This window comes from Mandrillus leucophaeus, unplaced genomic scaffold (genome assembly GCF_000951045.1).
Source record: "Mandrillus leucophaeus isolate KB7577 unplaced genomic scaffold, Mleu.le_1.0 Scaffold182, whole genome shotgun sequence".
NCBI lineage: Eukaryota > Metazoa > Chordata > Mammalia > Primates > Cercopithecidae > Mandrillus > Mandrillus leucophaeus.
In genome coordinates, this window is record NW_012101832.1 from 1,140,362 (window position 1) to 1,154,565 (window position 14,204).

At 50.5% G+C, this 14,204-nt stretch overlaps 1 protein-coding gene across 4 annotated transcripts in view; it reads right to left on the reverse strand.

Annotated features, from left to right (window-relative positions):
- Nucleotides 1–5,985: 5,985 nt before the first annotated feature.
- MFSD2A (major facilitator superfamily domain containing 2A) overlaps nucleotides 5,986–14,204 on the reverse strand; it is a 14,709-nt gene continuing 6,490 nt past the window's right edge. For 2 of the 4 annotated variants that reach the window (XM_011977664.1, XM_011977661.1), the window contains 11 exons: nucleotides 10,602–10,725; nucleotides 10,388–10,466; nucleotides 9,923–10,080; nucleotides 9,264–9,354; nucleotides 9,022–9,143; nucleotides 8,784–8,867; nucleotides 8,241–8,324; nucleotides 8,035–8,147; nucleotides 7,476–7,619; nucleotides 7,206–7,382; nucleotides 5,986–6,445 (listed from right to left, as the gene is read on the reverse strand). In XM_011977664.1, coding sequence (XP_011833054.1) covers nucleotides 6,382–6,445; nucleotides 7,206–7,382; nucleotides 7,476–7,619; nucleotides 8,035–8,147; nucleotides 8,241–8,324; nucleotides 8,784–8,867; nucleotides 9,022–9,143; nucleotides 9,264–9,354; nucleotides 9,923–10,080; nucleotides 10,388–10,466; nucleotides 10,602–10,610 — 1,125 coding nt within the window. In that variant the 5' untranslated portion in view covers nucleotides 10,611–10,725 and the 3' untranslated portion in view covers nucleotides 5,986–6,381. The remainder of the gene's footprint in view (nucleotides 6,446–7,205; nucleotides 7,383–7,475; nucleotides 7,620–8,034; nucleotides 8,148–8,240; nucleotides 8,325–8,783; nucleotides 8,868–9,021; nucleotides 9,144–9,263; nucleotides 9,355–9,922; nucleotides 10,081–10,387; nucleotides 10,467–10,601; nucleotides 10,726–14,204) is intronic. The other 2 variants (XM_011977663.1, XM_011977662.1) reach the window with 2 other exon arrangements.

The window sequence follows — 14,204 nt, forward strand, 5'->3', positions numbered from 1 at the left end:
ATAAATTTAAAAATTAAATTTAAAATTTTACATATATCTTTCCAATTTTTATTTCTTTTTCTTGTCTAATTACATTATCTAATGCAATTTATATTGCTTGTTTATATCGGCCAATGAAATGTATAGTGGCTGCGCATAGTGGCTCATGCCTGTAATCCCAGCACTTTGGGAGGCCAAGGCGGGCAGATCACCTGAGGTCAGGAGTTCGAGACCAGCCTGACCAACATGGAAAAACCCCATCTCTATTAAAAATACAAAATTAGCCAGGCATGGTGGTGCATGCCTGTAATCCCAGCTACTTGGGAGGCTGAGGCAGGTGAATCGCTTGAACCCAGGAGGTGGAGGTTGCAGTGAGCCGAGATTGCTCACCACTGCCCTTCAGCCTGGACAACAAGAGCAAAACTTCAATCTCAAAAAAAAAAGAAATGTTGTATAGTAGTAGTGGTGATAGTGTGTAGGCTTGTCCCTGACAGTGGAATTCCTAAGTGTGATTTCTTCCCTATTTATATGAAAATGTTACAAACAAGGGGCAAATGAATTTTTTTGGCCCCCAGGCTTGCTCATGTTTGCTGTGTTTAGAAGTCGCACTCACTGTTTCCCAAGATAGAAATCTAGACATTGCCGGGCTCTGTGGCTCACACCTGTAATCCCAGCATTTTGGGAGGCTGAGGAGGAAGGATCACTTGAGCCCAGGAGTTCGAGACCAGTCTTGGCAACATAGCGAGACCTCATCTCTACAACAAAATTAAAAAATGAGACAGGAGGATCGCTGAAGCTCAGGAGGTGTAGGCTGCAGTGAGCCATGATCGTGCCACCACACTCCTGCCTGGGCGACAGTGAGACGTTTTCTCAAAAACGAACAAATGAAAAAGAAATATAGGCTGGGTGCGGTGGCTCATGCCTGTAATCCCAGCACTTTGGGAGGCCAAGGCGGGTGAATCACAAGGTCAAGAGATCGAGATTATCTTGGCCAACATGGTGAAACATCTTCTCTACTAAAAATACAAAAATTAGCTGAGCATGGTGGCACACGCTTGTAGTCCCAGCTACTTGGGAGGCTGAGGCAGGATAATCGCTTGATCCCAAGAGGCAGAGGTTGCAGTGAGCCAAGACTGTGCCACTGCACTCCAGCCTGACGACAGAGTGAGACTCCAGCTCAGAAAAGAAAAGAAAAGAAAAGTGAAAAAAAAAAAGAAAAGAAAAAGAAATATAGACATCACTTTCATATTCTCTCCCCGTCTCCCTCTCCATCTCAATTATATCCAGTCCTACCAGCTGCCAGATCAGTCCTTTTCTATCTCCACTGCCTCCACTAATCTTGTACTCATCAGTACCATTCATTCTTGGAACATTACATGAACAGCCTCTTCATTAGTCTTCCAGCTTCCCCTTTCACCTTCTTCAATTCTTTCTCCTCAGAGCAGCTGATAGGTCTTTCTAAACTCTTGAGCTATCATATGGCTTCCCTACTTAAAACTCTTCAATGACCTCCTTCTCCTCTTAGGATACGGACCAAAATGCTTAACACAACCCACAAAGCCATGTTGTGGACCATCTGCCTCTGCCTTCATCCTCAGCCTCATCTTGCATCCCATTCCTTCAATCTTTGTGCTCCAGCCACACTGGCCTTTCTGTTCCTTGACTCCACCATGATCTCCCTGGCCTCTGGGCTTTAGCACATGCTGTTCCTTCTCCCTGAAATACACTCTCTCTTTTCTTTTCTTTTTTTTTTTTTGAAACAGAATTTCACTCTTGTTGCCCAGGCTGGAGTGCAATGGCATGATCTCGGCTCACTGCAACCTCCGCCTCCCGGGTTCAAGCAATTCTCCTGCCCAAGTAGCTAGGATTACAGGCATGCACCACCAGGCCTGGCTAATTTTGTATTTTTTGTAGAGATGGAGTTTCACCATGTTGGTCAGGCTGGTCTTAAACTCCTGACCTCAGGTGATCCATCTGCCTCAGCTTCCCAAAGTGCTGGGATTACAGGTGTGAGCAATTGTGCCTGGCCTCATTCACTACACTCTGGCCACACTGGTCTCCTTCCTGTCCTTCCAATATTCCAAGCTCTTTGAGGCCTTGGGGTCTGCGTTGTGTCCTCTACTTGCAATGCTTTCTCTCTAAGCTCTCTTCACATTTGGCTAATTCTCATCTTTCATGAAGGTCACTTTCTTTTTCTTTCTTTTTTTTTTTTTTAATTTTTTATTTTTAGTAGAGATGAGGTCTCGCTATGTTGCCTAGGCTGGTCTGGAACTCCTGAGCTCAAGTGATCCTTCCACCTCAGCCTCCCAAAGTGCTAGGATTACAGGCACGAGCCACTGTGCCCGGTCAAATGTTACTTTCTCAGGACATTCTTTCCTGAGCACTTAAAAGCAGCTCCGTACCAGTTCCCTCCATCACATCTCCTCGCTTCTTTCATGATGCTTATTACGATATAAATTATTTATTTATCATTGATCTCCACCGAGAATGTAAGCTCTATTTTGTTCACCACTTTATCCTCAGAGCCTAGTTGGTGTATGGCATATAGTAGACTCATTGTAAATATCTGTTCGGATCCATGGAATCGATGGCGGATCTGGAATTTCTTCTTTGAAATGTAGAGGTGCTGCTCCTTTCTTCCAGCAGGTGGCGCCAAAGCTGTACCTGGTCCTTAGCGGAGGTGTGGGTGGGCTGTGAGGTTGGCAAGACAGGGCAGCAGGGCCGAGTGAAGAGGGAGAGACAGGGTTTGTTGTAGTAATGCTGGATTCAAGCATAGAGGAAGTCAATATGGCTCTTCTCCCAAAGAATAACTAGGTATGATCTGTCCAGAAGGGACCTAGAGTAGCCAATGACCCAAGAGACATTGCTTCCCCTCTTCACCCGTCCCACCCCCAAAGCAGCCCCCAGGAATTCAACAGGGGATCTTGGAAGAGGAGAGCAATTTTCTGTGAGTGTGAAACTGGAGAGAAGCAAGGATGTTCAAGTCTAAATCCCCATAGGATGTTTAGGGGAAACTGTGACCTGGAGAGAGGTGTCACAGTGGGTCAGTGGGAGTTGGGTCTGAGGCCCAGCCAAAGCCTGCTCTGGTCCCAGCTCCCATTCACTCAGCTCCACGTGCCTGCCCCACCCCACCATGCCTGGCCCTCCGCTCAGTGTGGGAGACCACCATGAAAGAGACGAACCCTTCGGGATGTCCCAAAGGCAGAGGGGTAGGGACTGCTTCAGAGGGGCTTGCTGGAGTCAAGACGCATTGGATGGGTGTCTGCCAGGTGGAGCTGCAACAGGTGTGTCCTAGGGCCAGGTAGGTGGCCTGCAAAAAGAGCTGCGTCTAGATCTGGGTGTGGGGAGGTCAGTAGGGGTCTCAGACAGGAACTCACAGGATTTCTAGGAAACTTTTTGTTTTGTTTGAGACAGGGTCTTCCTCCGTTCCCCAGGCTGCAGTGCAGTAGCACAATCATAGGTCACTGCAGCCTCAGATTCCTGGCAAGAGATCCTCCTGCTTCAGCTGCCTGGGTAGCTGGAACTACAAGTTGCAAGCCACCACACCTGGCTAATTGTTTTTTCTTTTATAGAGTCGGGGTCTCACTATGTTGCCCAGGCTGGTCTTGAACTCCTGGCCTCGTAATCCTCACACTTCAGTCTCCCCAGTAGCTGGGATTACAGGCAGAGCCATTACATCCAGCTTACAGAAATGTTTCTAAACAGGAGAGCTACTGAGTTATCTTGGACAGTTTGCAGAAAGAAAGTGAGGAGATCAAATTAAAGTCAAGGAGACCAGACAGGATGCTGGTCTATTCACCCAGGTAAGAGAGCATAATGCCTGAGAAGTAATTGTAGGGACAGGAAAGAAACAAGCTTGAGTGGTTTTGGAAAACTTTTTTTTTTTTTTTTTTTTGAGGCAGAGTCTTGCTCTGTTGCCCAGGCTGGAGTGCAATGGCATGGTCTCGGCTCTTTACAATGTCCGCCTCCCAGGTTCAAGCCATTCTCCTGCCCTCAGCCTCCCAAGTAGCTGGGATTATAGGCATGTGCCACCACGCCCGGATAGTTTTTGTTTTTGTTTGTTTGTTTTGTTTTTTTTTTTGTTGTTTTTAAAATTTTTTTGAGACGGGTTCTCTCTGTCCCCCAGGTTGGAATGCAGTGGTGCAATCTCAGCTCACTGCAACTGCTGCCTCCCGGGTTCAAGCGATTCTCCTGCCTCTGCCTCCCGAGTAGCTGGGATTATAGGCATGCGCCACCACGCCTGGCTAATTTTTGTATTTTTAGTAGAGATGGGGTTTCACCATGTTGGCCAGGCTGGTCTTGAACTCCTGACCTCAGGTGATCTGCCTGCCTCGGCCTCCCGAGGTGTTGGGATTACAGGCATGAGCCACTGCGCCTGGCCGAAAACTTTAACTTTTTTAAAAGACAGGACTTGGTGGTTACTGGTTAGAGTGGAGGGAGAGAGAAGGTATAAGTAGGCTTCTATAAACATTATCTCAGAGTCTCTGAGCAGGCTAGCTCCAGAGGCCAGACCAGACCCTAGGCTCCTGCTTTGCCCAGACAGCCTGACATGAGATGGCTAATGGAAAGACAGTGTGGGACTTGCCTTGGTGTTGACAAAACCACTGGGTCACCTAACAGCCTTAAGTGGTGGTTAAGAGCACAGGCACTATAGCCAACCTCAATTCAAGTATCAGCTCTTCCAGTGACTGTCCAATGACCTTGAGCAGGTTACTTAACTATTCCCTGCGTCAGTTTCCTTATCTCTAACATGAGGATGACAATAATACCTCCCTCATAGGGAAGTTCTGACAACTATCTGAAGACTAACTGAATTCAAACTTATTACGCACATGCAACCATGCCTGTTAGTAATGCTTAATGTAACTTATCAAAGTAACCTGGCAGAACTTCATCAGTAAAAATGGAGGACCCGCCTCCCACTCAAAATGGAGCCCCACACTCAAGGTAAGAACCAAAGCCTGAATAGCCTAAGAGCTTCTCTTGTCTGGGCCTCATTTATCTAGTAGTAAAATCAGGAGATTTGACAGGTAGCTCCTAATCCTGCCAACTTTGCCTTCTTGTGATTTTGGGGGCTTGGCCTAAGTGTGAGACCCAGTGGTGTGTTAGGTAAGCTCCTACCGGCTTGGAAGAGCCAACCGCTAAATGTTTAGGGAATGTTCAAAGTAGAACAACCATGGATAACTTGAAATTGGCTATGGTAGGAGTTATTCATACCATGGACGTCAGCCAGGCGTTCCCAACTAGGCCTTCCCCACCACCCTGTTTCCTACTGGAGGTGTTTGTTTTTTGTCACCAGTGCCTCTGTGGTCGAATCCTCCCTCATCTGATACACACATCCAGCAGGTACATTCTCACCTTTGAATACCATCAGTAACAGTTGTGGAGAAAGAACCACAGGTCTCCAGGGACCCCACAGGCCTCCAGCCCTGCCAGCCCTGCAGGCTCAGGCATGCACCAGGCAGGAAGCACAGTGTACAGGCACACCCAGAGCAAGCGTCTGCCTGCCGATTCCCTGGTCATTCTCAGACACAGGGAAGTAGACGGTGGTGATTACGGTATTGGAGTCTTTATAGAGTTGGGATAAAATTCCAGTTAGGTCACTCAAGGCTGTGTGACTTTAGCTAAATCCCTCTCTACACTAGGGTGTTCTTAGCAAGAGGCCAGGTGCAGTGACTCACACCTGTAATCCCACTACTTTGGGAGGCTAATGCAGGAGGATTGCTTGAGTCCAGTGGGAAGGACTGGCCTGGGCAATATAGTGAGACCTCCATCTCTAGAAAAAAATCTAAAAATCAGCCAGGCGTGGTGGTGCATGCCTGTAGTCCCAGCTACTCAGGAGGGTGAAGCAGAAAGAAGGATTGCCTGAGCCGAAATTGCGCCACTGCGCTTCAGCCACAACTTCAGACATGTTTGCCCCCACCCAGTAGCACCTGGGGCTCCGTGTGTTCTCTAACAGAGTCTTAAGGCAGAAGGGCTCAGTGAGTGGCTGAGGACACAGACAGAAACAGGCAGCTGTTTTCCAGCTTTTATGAAAATTAATAACATTAATAGCTCACAGACATATACATACACACACATTGCTATGTACACAGTCATTAAGTTATTAATTAGGCTCTGTAAAAAAAGGTTTCTACATTAGTGTTCCGGGCTAGGCCCGATCAGTCCTTGGCATATTCACAGTGGCAGCCCCAGGGCTTTGCCTCACGGGCGGGCAGAGGGGAGGCAGGAGGCCACAGAGCAGCCGGCCCCACGGTGAGCACAGCAAGGGTCCTGGGCCGCCTCCTTGAGTCTTCAGTTCCCTTCCTAGCACCTGCAGTCCAGCTGCTGAGCAAGCCGGCAGACAGGTCCTGATCCCTCCTGTGGCCTTCCGCATTGTGGCTTCGGGCAACGTGGCGAGCCCTAGAGGATGCTAGCCAGCTCTGTGGAGTCTGTTTCTGAGCAGCCAGAGCTGCTGGCCTCGTCCCTGCAAGAGCCAGAGGAGATGGGTTGGAGGAAGCATCCATCCTTACCCCTCCCCAGCCCCACCTGCTTGCTTCCTTCCTCACGTGATCTTGGCCCTACTGTTGGACTAAAGTGAACCACAGGACAGTTTGCTCACTCCCACTTTCAACTGTTGGTTGGTCTGTTTACTGTCCTTGCTGCACACAGGGTACTGCAAACCCCAGAACTATACTCTCGCCTGGGCTGGTTGACGGGCTGGCATGACTCCCTCCACCCTGCCCTCTGGTTTCCCCAGATGCAGGGTTCAGGCCACACTCGAGGTCCTATGTGCCAGGAGGCTGATGAAGAGTGCAGCCTCTGGAGTCGGAATGCTGAGGCTCAAACCCCATCTCCGCCCCTTTCAGCTGGGTCAGCCACTCTTCCTGCTGAAACCTCAGCTTCTTCACCTGCAGAGGGGGAACCCTAAGAACCTGATATTTAGGGTTGTTGGAGGGATATGGGAGGTCATGGATGCACGTGTCCTACAACAAGCTCCTTAAGGGCAGAGATTTTTGTCTTGTTCACTAGAGCAATCAATGCCTAGCACATAGTAGGCAGCCAGTATGCATTCGTTGGATAAGGGTAAGACCACTTAACACAGTGCCTGGTGCTTACTTAAGTGTTAGAGCTGTCCAGAGAAGATGTGTGGGGGGTGAGTCTGGACTTGGCCACAGGAGACACAAATTGAGGGTTTAGCGGCAACCATGTCCCCTCCTCCAGCATCCCGTCCCCTCCCCACTCACCTCAGTGCCTGCAGGGCCTTCTTATTCTGCCGCCGCCTCTCCTCATCTATGGGGTACAGTTTGAAGAGCAGCAGGCCCAGCAGGATGAGAACTATGGGAGCCATGGTCACGAGCATGTTCAGTGTAAACTTGACACGTTCCGGCTGCGAGCAGCCACGGGTCTGGTACCCTGCAAAGCTATGGGACCCAGGGGGCAGGAGAACGGTGAAGATGGGGCACCTGGGGCCTGGCCCCGTCCAGTCCCGCCCCAGGTCCCCACCCCCCACTCACTCCAGACTGAGGGTGGAAATGCCCAGTGACACTCCAGAGGCAAACTTGGTGAAGAAGACATAGAAGGAGAAGAAGATGGGCTCGGTTCCGTGGAAGTGAGGCTGCTTCAGATGGAAGTCATCAATGACGTCAGGCAGCATGGACCTGCGCAGAGCAGTGACAGCCGTGAGGACCGACCCACCTAACGGGCCTCTGTGTTAATGAGAAGAGGTGGCCCTCTGGAAGCTTCAGTACCATGGCTACACAGCTCAGTGAAGAGATCGCACCTTCACATGAATAAGAAAAGGCCTCTTGCTCTAAGAGGAAGTAGCCCCGCCTGGAGGTGCTCAGCGTGGCAAGTGGAGCGCCTGCCAGATTATAGCCCCCATTTTTCACTCTGACTAGGTGTTCTTGCAAAGCTCACTACCTGTACAACTGTACAGGACAGACCTCCCTCACTCCTAACCTGGACCCACAGAATGGCCTGTGGGAGAACACCCCATAGAACTCTCCCCAAGGAGCTTCAAAACTGGGGACTAGGGGCTGGAGATAACCGAGGAGGGGGCCTGTATATACCTACCAAGGTAGTAAGAAGGCAGCTGCCACACTGATGCCAGCTGCCACAGCTACCACATATGTGATGATGAGGTTACTCTCCATGAGGGCCACCAAGACGAGAAATGGCACTGCTGACTAGGGAAGGGGGTGCAGGAAAATGACTCAGCTGGGAGGTTCCCCCCAGACATCCCCAACTCAACCCAGGCTCTGCTCTTCAACCCCACTCACTGAGATCCCAATATATACAGCTGTCTTCTTGCCAAACCGGGTCAGGAACCACTGCCAGATGGGAATGGTGAAAGTGGCTGAGAGCTGTGGGCAGACAAAGAAGGTTAAAGGGAGGTGCTTTAGAGCCACAGAGCCCTTCCTGCCCTTCCCAGAACCCCAAAGGGGCTCCCGGCCCTGCCCAAGAGCAGCCAGATGACATCATATGGGCAGCAACAAGATGACAGGCACCTTCGATGGCTCCAAAGGGGAGCTCAGAGCTGGTCCAGGCCTACCTCGTCTGCTGCCCTCTCAAACCTCTGAGCCAAGTTCCTGGTGTCCTCACCCTTGCTTTTGCTGTGCTCGCTATTCAAACATCTAACCTTAAACTCTTTATTTCACAGTCCTACCTATGCAAGGTCCAACCAAATATCCTGAGAAGCCTCCCTCATCCTTTCATGACCTTGGGCCAGCCTGAGAAACATCTTCTGCCTATTCCAAGAACCATTCCACAGCCTATGTCACTTCAGCCCAGGCTGCCTGCCCTTGTTCAGGTCCCACACTCACCATGATGGCCAGGAGTAGATTCTGGAATTCATTGCGGAAGCCCAAGGTGTAGGTGCAAAACAAGACAAAGTTCCCCTCCACCAGCTGGGCATGGGGAAAGGTAGGGAAGGAAATGCAAGGAAGGAGGTGATGTTGGGGCTGAGCCTCCCCAAGACATCCCCCATGCTCCAGAGACCTCTGCTCACCCCATTCCCATTACAACCCCTTCTCAGGCTAAGCACGTCAGACCCCCACTCACCATGAAAGCCAAGGAGGTGAAGAGGAAGCCGGTAATAAGCTTGACGTATGGGCCATGGCTCATGACCAGCCGTAGGCCCTGGAAGTAGGCGATCGGCTCAGCCTGCTGGGGTTCATAGGGTTCTGGGGGCCAGAGGGGACAATGAGGAAGGAGCAGAGGCCCCTCCCAAAAGCCTGAGGGCCAGGCAGAAAGACACAGTTGTCCATGCTGAGGCCTGCACCCCTTCCCAGGCACCCCCTTACCTCTCTGCTCCCGCACGCCCAGGGTCAGGATGACAGCACAGATTACATAGATACAGACAATAACCCCCGCTGCCAGCAGGTATGCCTTTTGCTATAAGGAGATGAAGGCGACATACAAGGACGGTCAGTTTGAGCTCATCCCAGCACCCCAGTTCCAGCAGCCCCATTCAGTGATCTTGGGCCAGTAGCCAGTCCCCTCCCCTCTGGGAGCCTCCTGTCTCCATGTGTGAAACGGGAGGATCACCCCAGGCCTGCTGTTGCTTCCCAAGACTGGACAGTTAGGATTCACAACATGCTCAGAAACCAGGCTGGTGGAGTGCGGCCCTCACACCTGTAATCCCAGGAGTTTGAGACCAGCCTGGGCAACTCTACAAATAATAATAAAAAAGAAACCAGGCTGCGGAGTCTGACAGCCCAGAATTCAAATCTTCCCAAATCTCTGCAATTCACCAACTTTATGACTCTGGGCAACTTATTCAGCCTCTCTAAGCTTCAGTTTCCTGTTCTGCAAAGTAGGTATATTGGGTCTATCAATTGTTATGTATATCAAATGCCCAACATTTACTTAATAAACACTAGCTGTTACTATCTTTAGGATGACTACAAACCACCTCATTGCTCCTTATCTCCCCAAATCCCTGCCCTGCCCAGGGCCTCACCGTTTCTCTGTGTGAGGTGGTGCCATGTGTATGGTTGGCACTTTGTGAAGCCACTGTAGAGCCATTGAGGTCCTGGAAACAAGGCGTGTCTGCTTGGCCCACGATTTGCCCCTGGATCGCCGTGCCCAGCACTGTGCCCAGCACTTCCACAGTCATCCCTGGCAGGAGAAAAGGAGGTGTTTCGGAGAGTCCTCATGGGTCGTGGGCTCAGGGAGGAAGGTCAAATGGGTGGGAGCCTAGCTGTAGCTCCAGGCAGGGTGGGTAGAGGTAGTGGGGTAGGTGACATCTTGGTCCGAACGCATATGCACCTCTCCAGGTCTCATCTGAGCAATAAGCGGATTGAGTTGTTTTTAAGATGGTTTCACACCCACACTCTAGAGCAGAGCAAAGAGCTGGACCCGCAAGGGAAGAAGTGTGGCTGGAGGGTCCCTGGAGGGTGGGGTCAGGTGGGCTGGGGAGACTCACGATAGGCGGTGGCAGAATCCCGCTCAGTCTGCTCGGTGCTGATGAACATGGTGAGAGCCGAGTAGGGAACATGGAAACACTGGCGTGGAAGACAGGCCATTGGCAGTCAGGCAGGTGGACATACCGATGTAGCTTCCGGTACCAACCCTGGGGGCCTCAAGTACCGCCCTCCTCCTGGCCCCCAGAGACACCCAGAGGAGGTACCCACACTCACCGTGACCATCGTCTCAAAGAGGCAATAGAAAAGCAGGTACCAATAGGTCTGGCCGTGTGGGAAGTCGGGCACGAACCAGATGAGGAAGTAGGAGATGACGGCCAGGGGCGTGGAGAAGATGATCCTGAGGAAGAGGAGGGTGTGAGTGAGGCTAGAGGCTGGAGGCTGGAGGCTGGAGCCCAGGAGCCAGGGCCAGCCCAGACTGCTGTGCCTCACAGGGTCCCCACAGGGAAGGAAGGTGCTCTTCCTTCCTTCCCCATACTCCTGCCATCCACCCATCCCGGGCCTCTGGGAAGACGCTGATGGCCAAGCCTAGAATGGCAGATGGTAACTTGGGCCCCCAGACCAAAATCCTAGGCATGGAGTGTGAGGTCAGACCCTGAGTCTACTCCAGAGGCACCAGCCTCTAATGGGCTGAGAGAGGTAGAACGGGAGTCCAAGACCTCAGGTGGCTGGGCAAGGAGGCAGAGAGAAGGAACAGCCCCATCCCCCGTGTTCTCACACAGATACTCATCAACCGCACACACACACCCCATTCACACACACACACCCCATTCACACACACCCATACCCCATTCTCTCACACACACCCCATTCACACACACCCATCATTCAAACACACACCCCCATTCACACACACACCCCACATTCGCACACACCCCACATTCACACACACCCCACATTCACACACACCCCATTCACACACACCCCCATTCACATACACCCCCATTCACACACATCCCACATTCACACACACACCCATTCACACACACCCATCATTCAAACACACACCCCCATTCACACACACACCCCACATTCACACACACACCCCACATTCACACACACACCCCACATTCACACACACACCCCATTCGCACACACCCCACATTCACACACACCCCCATTCACACACACCCCATTCACACACACCCCACGTTCACACACACACCCCATTCACACACACATCCCACATTCACACACATACCCCATTCACACACACATCCCATTCTCACACACACCCCATTCACACACACCCATCATTCACACACACCCCACATTCACACACACACACCCCATTCACACACACATCCCATTCTCACACACACCCCACATTCACACACACCCCATTCACACACACCCATCATTCACACACACCCCACATTCACACACACACACCCCATTCACACACACATCCCATTCTCACACACACCCCACATTCACACACACCCCATTCACACACACCCCCATTCACATACACCCCCATTCACATACACTCCCATTCACACACACCCCACATTCACACACACACCCATTCACACACACGTACCCCATTCACACACACATCCCACATTCACACACATACCCCATTCACACACGCACCCATTCACACACACACACACACAGGGAAGCTGGCATGATGGGGAGAGGCCAGCTCCAAGCAAAGGAGAACTGAAGTCCTAGGTGGGCAAACGTCTGTCTTCCCTGTGTGAGTTCTACACCATCACAAGGGGTTAGACCGCTGGATGGACTAACTTCATGGCATCAGTATAGCAAGGCAGCACAGGCCATGGTAAAGAGAAAGGCCTTTGAGCCACTCTTCAGGGATTCCATTCTAGCTCCACCAACTAACTATAAAACTCAGTCTTGGGAGTTATTTAAATTATCTGAAGCTTGCCTCATTTCCTCAGAAGTTCCAACTATGGGCTGGGCGCTATTCTAATTACTTAGGATAACCAGAGAACAGATATAAAATCATTGCCCTTCTGGAACTTACATACTAGTTGGCAAACAGAAATTTGACATAATTTAAAAGTTATATATATCATTCAACCTTCATAAGGAATAAAATTCTGACACACGCTACAACATAGATGAACCTTGAGGACATTAAGCCAAGGAAAATCAGCCAGACGCAAAAAGATAAATATTGTATAATTTCACTCATGAGGTACCTAGAGTGGTCAAATTCATGAAGAAAGTTGAATAGTGGTTGCTAGGGGATGTAGGGAGAGGGGAGTGGGGAGTTAGTGTCTAATAGGTACAGAGATTCACTTTGGAAGGATGTAATGGATGGATGGTGGTCACAAAGTGAATGTACTTAGGATGGGTGCAGTGGCTCACGCCTGTAATCTCAGCACTTTGGGAGACCGAGGCGAGTGGATCACCTGAGGTCAGGAGTTCGAGACCAGCCTGCCCAACATGGCGAAACCCCCGTCTCTACTAAAAATACTAAAAATTAGCCGGGCGTGGTGGCACACACCTGTAGTCCCAGCTCCTCAGGAGGCTGAAGCAGGAGAATCACCTGAACCTGGGAGGCAGAGGTTACAGTGAGCCAAGATCGCGCCACTGCACTCCAGCCTGGTGACAGAGTGAGGCCCTGTCTCAAACAAACAAACTCCTTGATCATTACATCCTTAATGTGGAATGTTAAAACTGCACTGCCCAAAAAAGAAATATTAGAGAACCGACAGGTTAGTATCCCCGCTGTACCAAAAACAAAAACAAAAAACCGAAATGAATGTACTTAATGCCACTGAACTATACACTTAAAATGGCTATAATGGCAGTGGCACATGCCTGTTGTCCCAGCTACTTGGGAAACTGAGGCAAGAGGATTGCTTTTCCCCAGGAGTTTGAGTCCAGCCTGTGCAACATAGCAAGACTCTGTCTCGTAAACATGTTTTTAAGGTTATGGTAAATTTTATGTTACATATACTTTATCATAGTTTTACAAAAGTGTTATATAACGTGTTGGGAGATGAGTGCTATGAAGAAAAGAAATAAAACTGGCTCCAGGGGCTTAGAGTAAGGATGCAGTTCACAACTGGATGGACAGGGTAGGCCTTACTGAGAAGTTGGCATCCATGCCAAGGCCAGAATGAGAGGAGGGAATTGGCCTTTTAGACATCTGAGGCAAGAGTGGGCCAGGCAAAGGGAATAGTCAGTGCAAAGGCCTTCGGATAGGTACGTATCAGCAGGTCTGAGGAAGAGCAAGGCCAGGAGGGCTGGAGTGAAGAGAACGGGGAGATAGAATTAGGAGATGAGGCGGGAGTGGAAATGGAACTCTTGAAAGGCCATTGTAGGTGCCTTGGCTTTAGTTCACAGGATCGAAGTAACTTTGAGACTTGGTTGATACTAAAATGTCAAACAGTGTTTGGGACACTAAGTGCTATAATGATCACATCAGGGAAGCCCAGCAGGAGAGTTGGCATGCGTAACTAATGCAGGCCACACCAGGGGAGCTGCGGAAAGCCCTGGGCTGGGGAGGAGACCTCAGGCCCAGCTGTTGCTTGACACCTAGTCTCCCACACAGTGGCCTTGAGAACTCCAGAGAAAGTGACTGTCAAAGTCTTTCTGATTTGGCCAGGAATGGTGGCTCACACCTGTAATCCCAGCACTTCAGGAGGCTGAGGCAGGAATATTGCTTGAGGCTGGGAGTTTAAGACCAGCCTGGGCAACATAGCAAGACCCCATCTCTATACGTGTGTGTGTGTTTTAATTTAAAAAAAAAGGAAAAGGGCCGGGCACAGTGGCTCATGCCTGTAATCCCAGCACTTTGGGAGGCCGAGGCAGGCAGATCACGAGGTCAGGAGATCAAGACCA